The sequence below is a fragment of the Passer domesticus genome, chromosome 13, assembly GCF_036417665.1.
Source record: "Passer domesticus isolate bPasDom1 chromosome 13, bPasDom1.hap1, whole genome shotgun sequence".
NCBI lineage: Eukaryota > Metazoa > Chordata > Aves > Passeriformes > Passeridae > Passer > Passer domesticus.
The window spans coordinates 18,769,978-18,781,812 of record NC_087486.1 but is presented as its reverse complement, the minus strand read 5'-3'; the positions used below and the strand labels follow the sequence as shown (position 1 = coordinate 18,781,812).

The 11,835-nt window shown below is 51.3% G+C and overlaps 1 protein-coding gene across 1 annotated transcript in view; it reads left to right on the top strand.

The window, feature by feature from the left end:
* The window catches only part of FGF18 (fibroblast growth factor 18), a 68,402-nt gene that overhangs the window by 5,973 nt on the left and 50,594 nt on the right, over positions 1–11,835 (top strand). The window contains exon 2 of the mRNA XM_064388049.1: positions 25–61. Within this exon, the coding sequence (XP_064244119.1) occupies positions 25–61 (37 nt within the window). The remainder of the gene's footprint in view (positions 1–24; positions 62–11,835) is intronic.

The window sequence follows — 11,835 nt, the reverse complement described above, 5'->3', positions numbered from 1 at the left end:
TGCTTTTTTTTTTCTCCTCTCCAGATGTTTACATTTCCTGCTGCTCTGCGTTCAGGTACAGGTACGTGTCCTTTCTGTCCTCTCTCGCTTTTGGTTGTAAAATAGAAACAAAGGCGGCGTGCTGTCCTCGAGTGCCAGGCAGGTTTGGCTGGGGCTCTCACTTGTTTCCCTCTAGTTTTTTATAGCTGTGTTAAACCGAGCCCCGCACCAGATGCTGGAATGTCACTTGCCCTGGACCGGGGCTTCCCCTGTGCTCAGCTCCCGTCCCGTGCCCCGCTACGGGCAGGGGTGCAGCCGGTGCGCCGGTAGCCTGCCGTAGCAGCATCTTCTGGAGTGCATTAGCCTGGCTAATGATGTGAGAAGGAGTGCTGGACTCTCCTTGCACAATGTTGATTGATGCACTTGCCTTGGAAGAGCAGGCGCTCTCCTGCTCGCCTTTTTTTTTCTTTTCTTTTTTTTTTTTTTTTTTTTCTCTCCCCCTCTTCGGTAACTCACTCCCAAAACCCGATGCTTTGAAAAACACAAGTTTTCCTAGCCAAGAGAAGGAGGCTGCGTGCTCCCTTCCCATTATTCAGTAGAACGCCGTCCAAGTCAGCTCCAGCCTTTGATCCTGTCTCGGCAGGAATGAGGCCGTTGGAGGAACACCCTGAGCGAGGCTCTGCAGCCCAGGTGCCCGCGGGATGGGGCTGGAGCTGCCCCACTGCCTCAGGGATTTTAGCTGGACATCCTGGAGCAGACCCACCTGCGGGGCCGCGCAGAGCAGGTGCCACTTCGGTGGCTGCGGCGACCTTCCCGTCGGAGCTGGGGGACACTTGTGACACCCTTGGCCCTGAGTTGTACTTTGGCCGGGACTGCACCTGCTCACCCTCTCCAGATCCCCAGCGGCAGCAGGGGATGGTCCTGGATGAGCACAGCCTTGGAGGGGGCTCCATTCCACTGGCCAAGCTAAAACCCGAACCAGCCCCATCCCCTGCTCTCCCACCCATCCAAAAAATGCCCGATCACGTTTTTTTCCTCATCCCCTCCAAAAACTGCAGCTCGAACCCGACACCAGCAGAGCCTCCCCTGGTGGAGCAGCCTCCTCAGCAGGAGAAGATCCGCAGCTGTAAATTACCAGCCGCTGGAAGGTGTTTGCTCTGTTTCTCTGGTGCGGTTTTTTTTCAGCCCGAGGAATCACAGGCTGCGCAGGGCTCGCAGCGCCGGAACCCTTTGTAGCGGGGGGAGGTTTTTTTGCGCTTGTGCGGTAACTGAAGTTAATCAGCCCTCCAGCCCCCTTCCTCTCCCCCTCCCTTCGGTGCTTTTAGTGAATCAGAAAAAGTTTGGCTGGCTGCCTGGAAAGCACTTGCTAAAATCTGATCTCTTACTTCAGCAGCCTTAAAACAAAGTTATTGGCATTTATACAGTTGGAGCTTGCAGGCTTCCAAAGCAATAAAATAATAAAAAAAAAAGGGAAAAAAGAAGAAAGCTCTGTGCTCTGGTGCTATTAGAACCATACTTGCTACCTTTTGTGCTGATTTTGCAGCGTTTTGGGGGCTGTGAGGTGGGATGGCTGGGCTGGGCTCTGCGGAGGTGTCCTGGCTGCGGCTGGAGAGGCGGCGGAGCTCGCTGGGTGACACACGCACAGCCGAGCTCCTTTGGCGATTGGTGTGAGGAGCCAAAACATTAGATTAGTCATACTCGAGGGCCTTCGAGTGAGTGTTTACAGTATTAATGGTAGATGAAAAGATGTGAATGCTGTAAGTTTTTATTGCCCATTTTGTTACACTTTCTTTCTGGATTTATTCATAGGATTACACGTTTTGAGCCTGATTGGGAGCAAGGGATTATAGGATTTCTTTAATAATGATCAGTTTGGATAGGAGTTAGCCTTTGGTGAACTGGAGTAAATTAATGCATCACTTAGGTTTAATATTTATTTAGTCTAAAGGAAGTTGTTTAGTTTTGCTTAAAGGGCTCTGTGTTGTATTGGGTAGATTTAAGAGTTCCTCAAGTGGATTATATTCTAAGGCTGCCTTTCGCCCTGCGTTCAAGCCATGATCTGCGGCTCGTCCTGTGTGCTGGTCTTAGAATTACTCTGCTCTGCTGCTACCTGGTACCTGTGGCTCTGTGTGCAAAGGTAAAAATCCCTCCAGTGTGTGTGGTGCTGGAGGGATTCTGGGACAAAACACCATGGTTTGGGGATGCTCTGTGTGTTCTGGTGGATCCTCGTGTACAAGGGCTGTAGTGCAGTGATGCAGTTCTGTGCTGGGGGCTCAGCTCTGGCCAAAAGCTTTCTCATAGTCCCCAAGGCCACCCTGCAGCCGCCATGGGTGATGGGCCAGGTGTAGTATCTCCTGTGGGCAGGTTATGGCAGCACTGGGAAGTGTTCCCCAGCCCTGGCCACAGGGAGGTTGGAGGGTCGGAAGTTTCCAGGATCGAGATTTAGACCCCTGGATGAGTCGGACTCCTCCAGGGCTTTGCCATCATGTGACATTTCCACCAAGAAGCATAGGGACTAACATGGTGGGGCAAAGGGGAGCACTGCTGGAGCAGGTGTGCAGCACAGGGCTGCCTGGAGGAGAGGTCATTCACCTTCCCCTAAAACAGCAATGCCCCTGTCTTGTTTTCTTCTCTTGCCTCTTAGGAAGTCATTCTGGAGTTGCTGCAGTTCCAAAGCAGGGACACTGGATACTCTTGCAGACCCTGGAGACAATAATTTATTCATGCAGGTTGTTCTTAGGAATGCTCTTTTGCTGATAGCTACTGAACTCTCCCTCTATCACATCTTTAGCATTCTTCAGTTTATTCTCCTACCTTTTCACACTTCCAGGAGCAATTTCTCTTCCATGTGCTTTTTTTTTCTGTATGCCCCAGAGTGATTTTGGGTTTGGCTTTGGCTTTGGAGTCAATCTCTGCTCTACAAGCAGGTGAGAAACCCTAGAAGCACCTTGCAGGGTTGGAGGGGATTGCCCCATGCTGTGCTGTGCTGGCTCTAGCAGCACCAGTGACCCTGAGGATAACAAATTTGGGGACATGAGACCTGAGAGGGTCCCCTTTGCCAGGGCAGATGTGGGCTGGAGGCAGCTTCAGTGTAAGCTGAGCAGTAGGATCTGAGGTTCTGAGTGCTGTCCTGGTTTGCAAGAGCTTCCAGCTCTTCTGTACCTGAGCCACCACGAATGCGTGGCCAGGTAGAGCACAGGGCAGTGCCGGCGTGGGCTGCCCTGGCTGTGCTGCAGAGCAGAGGGTGGTCCTGCCTCAGCCTCTTCCCTGCCTGATAAACCTCGCCATTTTCTCCTACACGGAGTGCATCTGTCTTAGATTATGAAGAGGTCCCTGATAGGGCCAAATCCTTTGCTTTTATGGCACTTGTAGGTTAAGATCCAGCTTTGGAATCTGATCCAGAAGCAAACAGGAGGTCAGAGGAATGCACCAGGCAGCACTGGGCTATTTTCACATCTGCTGGTGTTGTGTAAGAGGAAGGCTGCTGTGTGCCATGCCAATAGCAACTTATGTTTCTCCTAAGCTCCTGTGCAGCGACAGACAGTTATTGTTTGGGACTTTTGTAAAGTGAGACATGGAGAAGTGTTGCTTCCACACGTTCAGTGAGCCAGATCCTGCGGTCTGGCGAAGCCACACGCAGCACATGTCAGAGGCGTGAGCCTGCTGAGCAGCTCCCTCCCCTCTCCCTGCCTGCTGCTCCTTAGCCATCCTCCCTGGGACAAGCAGGACGCATGGTGAGTGCCACCAAATGGCTCTGGGGATTCACTGTGGAGAAGCCAAAGGAGGTCCTGGTCACAACACATCCACCTTGCCTTGGCTGGCCACTCTTTCTGCGGGTATGCAGCAGTGGTAGAGCCACAGCTCCCTGCCTGCCCTGTCCCTGCCCTCCCGGTGACAGCACCAAAGGCAGGGTGCTGGACTGCACATCACCAGCAAGGTTATTCTAGTGTCTCCCCTCCCTGCAGATGGGCACCCACCTGCCTTTGTCCTCTTTGGGTGGCACAGTGTCTGTCTTGAGGTGGCACCAGGGCTGCGTGTGCTGCCAGGGATGGAGCTTTGGGCATCCCCACATTGCTCCTGAAGCCTGTGGGATGGGGTAGGTGGTTCCTCTGTGGGCTGCTCCTGCTGGGCAGGTTCCTCTGTGGGCTGCTCCTGCTGGGCAGCTCTCTGTTGATTTTTTTGATTGCACCTGCCTTGATTACTAGGCAGTGAGAAGACCAGAGAAACTGCGTGAGCAAAGCCTGAGTTAATGAACAGAGGAGCTCAGTGATGTGGAAGTGCATGGCCCCATCATGGGCTGGAGTTGATGGGATGGTCCCTGGCTCTGGCTCTGTGCTGTGCTGGACTCCCAGTGGTGCATGCAGTTCCTGATTCAGGCTCTGCTGGCCTGCAGAGGCAGGGTCTTCTTGTTGCTCTCTGGGTGTGCTGTGGCAATGGGCAGCAGAGCAGAGCTCCTTGGGGGCTTTGCTCTGCATCTCTGTGTGAGTGGAGTTTGCTTTTCCAAAGCTCCAGAGATGTGTGAGGTGCTTCAGAGGAACAGAGATGGACATGGGCGTTGTTGAGAGTGCCTGGGAGGACACCATGAGGTTCAGATTTTAATTGGATACAGTGTGATGGTTGTATTGTATTTTGGTTTTGCTTTCCTTATTGCACCTGACAAGTACAAGACTGGGTGAAGGTGGGGGGCGCAGGGTTTGGAATAGTGCAGGATTTGAAGTGGTGTGAGGTTCAGTGCGGGGTTCAGAGCAGTGTGGGATTCTGAGAAGTGCTGGGTTTGGAGCAGTGCTGCCTTTGGAGTGGAGTGGGATTCACAGGAGGAATTCTTGCTCAAACTCAGAATTAGTTTTTCTTATAGAGTAGCTTGGCTGTAGCATACCAAGGTGGGAGACAAAAGAGCAGAACAGGCAAAGGGTGGCACTGCCTGAGCGCTGTGGCTGGCATGTGGGATGCAGCTGGTGATGGGTGTGACTGCTGGGGGTTGCAGGAGGCTCAGGGAGGATAAGCAGCACTGAGGGCTCAGGCAGCCACACTGAATACTTGATTTTGCTGTAAGCTGATACCCAGTGGCCCGGCTGACCAGCTCTGTGCTATCTCTCTCTGCTGTGGGAGGCTGAGCTCAAGACAGAGACTCATCTGGGAACAAGAATCATTATTTTGGATATATAAAGCTACTTCCCAGATCCTTGGGAATATTTTTATGTATCTCTTCCTTTCCTTAGGACTCCATTTTGCTCTCTCCTCTTTTCCCTTGCAGAGCTGCTTTTGCTTTGTTTTTCCACAGATTTAGATACTTTATTGTGATAAACGCAGGTAAAAAAAATGTGTTCATAGAATGTGATTGAAAAAGGGAAAAGAGGAATGGCTGCTGTTGCTGCCTGGACAGGGTCCCTGCCTGGGGTCTGCGAGCTGCTCTGGCCCTGGGAGGCCTGGGGTGGGTTGTGCTGGGGGGAGCTGGAAGCCCTGGGCCCAGGGAAGCACCTAAATGCCCTCCTGCCTGTGAGATGCTCTGCTGCAGGGCATGACCTTCCTGTGCTCTGATGCTGAGGCCAGGGGGCTTCCACCTGGGTACTTGTGGCCTGGAAGGTCCAGACATGATTATTTTTCTTTCCTTCCCTGGGCTTTTGTGTTTTGGTCACCTGCTGTGCCATAACAGCAGGTACAAGCAGAAATTATGCAGAGCTGTGCAATGTGCTGCCTACCTAGCATGTCGCCTCTGTGTCCTGATGCCTCTCCAGATGTCCATGGAGGATTAGGCATCCGGCAAAGCAGCTGGAAGGAAAGTAAGAAAAAAACCCCAAAATATAAAAGACTGTCTGGCTCTGCAAAAGTATTTTGCTATTGCCATTCAGCAGCCTCGACATAGCATGAAGAGAAAGAAAGGGGAACAGAGAGGAAGGAGGAGGCTTAGCCTGTCATGGTCTGTGTGTTTCCCTTTGTGCTACCTCCTCACAGCCCCAGGGGCTGCGGCGGGTGGGAGCCGACTGCCAGTCTTCCCCCTCCAGGGGCTGGGCCGTGGTCTGCGGTGCTTCCATGTGGGGCTGGTTCCCTGGGCAGTGCTACCGCAGCCCCTGCCTGCTCTGCCCACACAAACAGCTGCATTTCAGGCTGAGCCACACGGCGGTGTTATCCATGCAGTGACAGCGCATCCTCCCCTTTGCCAGGCTCTCTCACACCCTGCTCACTGTGCTTTTTCATGGAGTTACTGCCTTGGTTCTGCTGCAGCCACGAGAGCCAGAACCCCTTTACCCTCTGGAGCTCAGGGTGCAGAACAGCTCTGATGATCTGCACGTAGCTCCTTGCCTGGGCTGGTGCTGCCCTGGCTGTGGGGCTGGAGCTGGGCTGGTGCTGCTGAGTTTGCTGCTGATGCTGCGGGAGGTCAGCATTGCTTTGGAGGCTGTGGGAGGAGGGGAAGATCTGAGGCTGTGGCACTGGGGTAAAAGGCCTCAAGTTGTGCCAGGGAAGGTTTAGATGGGATATTAGGAAAAACTTTCTTCAACAAAAGTGTTGACAAGCACTGGAAGAGTGGAGCCACCATCCCTGGAAGTGTTCAAAAGATGTGTGGATGTGGCACTCGGGCACCTGGTTTAACCATGGGCCTGGCACTGCTGGGTTAACAGGTGGATTGGTGATCTTAGAGGATTTTTCCAGCCTAAATGATTCAGTGATAAGAAGTGGGCAGTGTGGAATGGCCAGCACATCCTGCTCATTGTTGTGTGGCTGGTGATGGACAGGAGATGGGGCAGAGTCCAGCCCGTGGGCTCAGCCACGTGGAGATGGAAGGGGGGCCGGCTGGGGATGCTGGCACTTGCCCCAGGCAGACCCAGAGGCTCCATGGTGGGCAGGCTTAGGGGCTGGAGCTGGAAACAGTGAGGAGCTGGCACTGAGGGGAAGCAGGGTGGAGAGGGGCCCGGTGTGCCCTGTGATTCCTCTGTTCATCTTTTAAAATCCAAATGGATGGATGGTAAATCTTGGTGAAGATCCCAGAGAAGTGCATATTGTGTGGATACAAATGTCAGGATGCAGCAATTAATAATGGATTGTTCTTCCTACAAGGTGTTCCCAGTGCCCTTTAGTCCTCCCAGTTCCTTTTTCTCCTCTCAATGTATATTTCAAATCCCTTTTTTCCTCCTAGAATACTGTCTTTGGCATCATTTTGAAGGACAGCTTGTTGAAAAGCTTTTTTATCTTTTGGAATATCCTGAGCTGCTCTTGCACAGAAATCCAGAATTAACAGAAAAATGCAGGGAGCAGTGGCAAGCCTAGTCAATGTTTGTGCGTAGTGTGTGTGCTGGGTGTCTGTAGGTATGGCTGCTGGGATGGGAAACCCTGGGAATATGAACTAGAAAGTGAGTGAAGGACATTTTTGATAGAAGGGCATTTTGCTGCTTCTCTGATGCTTTTGATCCATTTGAGGAGAGGGGTGGTCTGGAAAGCTGGCAGTGCTGTGACCACAGGGACTGGGGTCACTTCCTTCCTGTTACACCCTGGGTGATCTCACAGTGCAGCTGCGTCGCCTCTCCCGTTGGAGTGTCGGGTACAGTCCTGATCAGATATTTGTATTTGCTTTCCAAGCTGAATTCAAACCACAGGTGGAATTTGACTGTGTTGTAGGAACGAACAGTGAGTGGAGTACATGCTCCATTTCCAGCCATGTTCTCCAGCTCTACCATGAAGCTGCTTTTGGCCCCCTTACTCTCCCAGAGTGGAAGGTTACGACCCCACATGAGCAGCCTCAGTCCCTGAGTGTGAGGCTGCACTGTAGGACTGTACAGGGCAGTGCAGTATTGATTAACTGTACAATAAATTATGATGTATGTAGTGCAGGTTTCTGACCCCGTGGTCGCGACCTCGCGGTGATTGGGAGAGGCCCGGCCAGCTGAGATCACAGCAGCAAGCAGCCCCGCAATCGATGGGGCAGCAGCAGCAGCAGCTCTGCTGCAGGGACAGCGCTGCTGCTGCAGGCACGTGGCACCTTTGTCCCGGGAGCAGACAGTGCTGCAAGCTTCCCCTGCAATTCCACCTGGAACTCCGTGCTGGGAGCTGGGTCGTGCCAGCCTGACCCCTGGCTGTGGGCATGGGAGGGACTCTTTGTGTGTTTCCATTGGGGGTCTCAAAGCTGGAACATCTCAGGCTGGAAGGGAGGAGTGAGGGCAGCTCTGGCCAGCATGGAGAGTCTGCCCTGCTCATCACAGAACCAGAATGGTTTGAGTTGGGAAAGACCTGAAAGCCCACCTGGTTCCACCCCCTGCTGTGGGCAGGGACACCTCCCACTGTCCCAGGCTGCTCCCAGCCCCAGTGTCCAGCCTGGCTTGGGACACTGCCAGGAATGAAGCATCCCCAAGGCTGCCAGAGCTCCAGGAGTGTTTGGACAGCACTCCCTGGAATGCACAGGGTGGGACAGTTGTGGTGTCTGTGCAGGGCCAGGGATTGGACTGGATGATCCTAATGAGTACCTTCCAATTCAGAATATTCTGTGATTCTCTAGGCAATCTGTGCCTGACCATCACCATTCCTAACATCTTATCTATATCTCTGTTCTTTTACTTTAAACCCATTCCCCCTCGTCCTTGTAAAAAAATTCCTGCCAGCAAGGCAGAGGGCTTGCTTTGTGCTGTTTATGTTGAAAGAGTAGGTAATAGGAATTTAATTGCTATTTATGTAGCAAACAAGAAAATTGAATTGATTTGCTCAGCTTTCATTTCTGGGAGCCTGATTTCCCCAGTGTGCACCATCACCGTGTGAACCAAGACACTGAGCACCGTCAGGTTCAGTTGTGGGGTTTCACTTCTAAAGGAAATTTGTGCAAAGTCTGATCTGAGGTCGGCAGGGTTGAGCTGGCAGAGCTGCCCTGTGATGGGTAGTGGCCCTGGGGGGTGGCACCTGAGGGCATCCCCAGACCAGGCAGGGACCTGGGGGTTTCTGGATGAGGCGTGGGGCATCACCCCAGTGCTGTGGGTGTGGATGCTGGTGGCTCAAAGAAAGGGCTCTTGGGGGATCCCCAGCCTCATGCCACAAGGTCTCATGTCTGTGTCTGCCCGTGTCTGGCCTGAATTTTTTCCCCAACAGCATTTTCCCACTGCTGGTGACTGGTGATGGATGGAGCAAAATGTGTGGGGCTCTCCCTGGTACCCTCAAGCTGTGCAGGGATACAGCAGCCCAAACCTTATTTTTTTCCTTATTTAAAATATTTTAAAAACAGATTTATTTTCCAAAACTGTTGAGAATTGTTCCCTGAAAATGGGAAACTTGCAATCTAAATTAATTAATACCAAATGAGGCTTTTCCCTAACTCAACAAAGCTGAAAGATAAGAAATCCTATTTGCCTGGTGTTTGCAGTGTAAATATTTCCAGGCAGAAGTGTGGCTAATACAGATCAGAACAAATCTTCTATTAGAAAACAAACTCTGCTTTTCTTTTCTGGCCCTAGGCTCATGTTTGTTATATGGGATCCTGAAGGCAGATTGACAGTATGGTTTGGATTAAAGTCAACACATGGTTTATTCCATATTTTTGATAAGGCTGAGTAGTAATCTGATTTTTTTTTCCACGCTGTCTTTAGTGCATAATTGTAGAATTGTCCATTCCAGGGAATATTTTTGCAGTGAAGCTATTGAAGAATTTATTTCTGGAGGGAAGATGAAATTTCTTGTTTTAAAAACTCTTAAAATCCCAAGTCAAGTTGAAATCCGTTAACTGCAAGCTGTAAGCTTGATGTGAGCTGGGCAAACAACAAGCTATTTTATTCACTGATCTAGAGAGTGTTTTCTTTAAATACCTTTGGAAAGGCAGAGAGGAGGAGACTGGCTCATGCATGGGGAGCAGAGCAGGTCCCTGTGCTTTCCCACCAGCATGCAGTTCCGACCAGGAGAAGTAAAAACTGCCACCATTTGCGCCTGTATGTGCTTGTGAGCTCAGGCTTTTTCATGGGAATAACAGGTATTGCCACTGGCTGCTGGTTCCCTCCTTGGTGAGTCCCCAAAATGGGCTTTGGTTACACTTGGCCCCTTGGGTACAGACAGCTGTGTATTTGTATGATGTAGATTTATTATGTTTATAAATGGACTTCACTCTCCAAAGTGAATGTCTTTTTGTCATTGCTGTGTTTCCTAGAAAGTGAGGGGGAAAAAAGGAGAAAAATTAGGAATGGGGAGGACCCAAGAAGGAACTGGGAATTGCTCACTGCCTTTGAACTCTGTGCCTTAGCAGTTCTGTGCCTGGAAACCCATCTGCAAAGCTCTGGGTCTGTCCTCACTGGAGGATCCAGAGAGCTGTTGTGGCTCATTCTGTGGCCACCTCCATCTCTGATGCCAGTGTGGAAACTTCCAAATGGGATTATTTGATCAGGATGAAATGGGTCCCAGAGTTGTCTTTGGTGCTTGAGGGTAACTGGTACTGGAAGGACCTGTTGGGTGATTGTTCATTGCTAGAACTGGGCACTGGAAAAGCTCTGACTTGATGGTGATGCTGAAAGCAAATGAGATACCTGTGCCAGCTGTATATTAACTCCCTAGAAAATGGAATTAGTGGAGCTGAATGTTGCCTGCATCTGCATGCATTTGAAGCTGCCTCCAGCAGCAGGGTGTGCCCAGCAAGGGGCTCAGCAAGGAGCTGTGCCCTGGGTGACAGCGGCTGGGACATGTCACGGACTGAGGTCCTTGTCCCTCAGCAAGTGGAGTGGGTTCCTGCATCCCTCCGCGCTGGGTGAGGCGGAGAGCGCCGGCCTCGAATGGAAAATGTGTGTTTGCACAATTAGCGTGGCCCCTTCTTTCCCTGGGAGCAGAATGGTTTATTGATTTCTGTGGCCCACTCACCCCCACCTATTCAGCAATAATGACCCTTCCACCCCAACTCTAAATCATCCCAGCATGCCTCACCCATAAGCCCTCTAATCTTTTTGGGTTGTTGTTGGTATTTATGCTCATGGAGGTTTATGATCTGTCGGTGCTGGCTGCTGAAATGCTTTATTTATCCATAGGCTGGGCCACACAGGGAGCGTCCTTATTCTGGTATCATGTTCAGGATGCTGTAGTTAAGGGTTGTGTCAGCACTTCCATGCACAAATCTTGTTATTCAGGGGTTTTGCAATTCTGTGGAAAAGAAAACCAGCGACCTGGCACGGCAAGGGGAGGCTCGAAGGCAAACATGAAAGCCCAACAACCCACTGCTCATTTAGGGATTATTAGATGGGCAACCTTTTTCCTTGAGGAAAGTAGCCAAAATCGTCCTCCTCCTTTGGTTTGATTTTGTGCAAAGAAAAGCCTCTGTTGTGTGCTTGCGTTGGGTCGGATGGGGAGAGCAGGACACTGGCTGGGATCCTCTCTGGATGCTTGGGAAACAAACCTGTGGCTGCTCAGAACGTGTGGCTGTGGAGAGCTCAGGAGCTGCTTCCGGGGCAGCCTGGTCCAGCCCCAGCCCACAGCCCTGGGAACGGCAGGTGATGGGTTTTATAAATGTGATTGTGGCCCTGTTAGTGCAGGAGCTTGTGGGCTTATAAATTATTTGGAGATGTCTCAATGATAGAGGGAGTGTGGTATAAACAGGAGAGATAAGAGGGCTTGAGAATCTATTTCAAACGGCTTTTGGGGAAGGAAAAGCTCTGTGACTGCTGGCAGGTATGGGATAATCCTGACTGTGCTGGAGGAAGAGCCTTTACAGACCAACCCAGCCAGGATGTTTTTTTGTTTCTCCCTGTTAATGCTGATGGGTTTTATGGACACTCCATGGACAGACTGGAGCAGAGTTCATAACTTGGAGCAAAAATGCTCATGGAGCCCTTTGGCCTGGGACAACAGACTGGGGCTGGCATTGAGGATGACTGGTGCAAGCAGAATTGATCAGTCCTCAGGCAGGAGCAG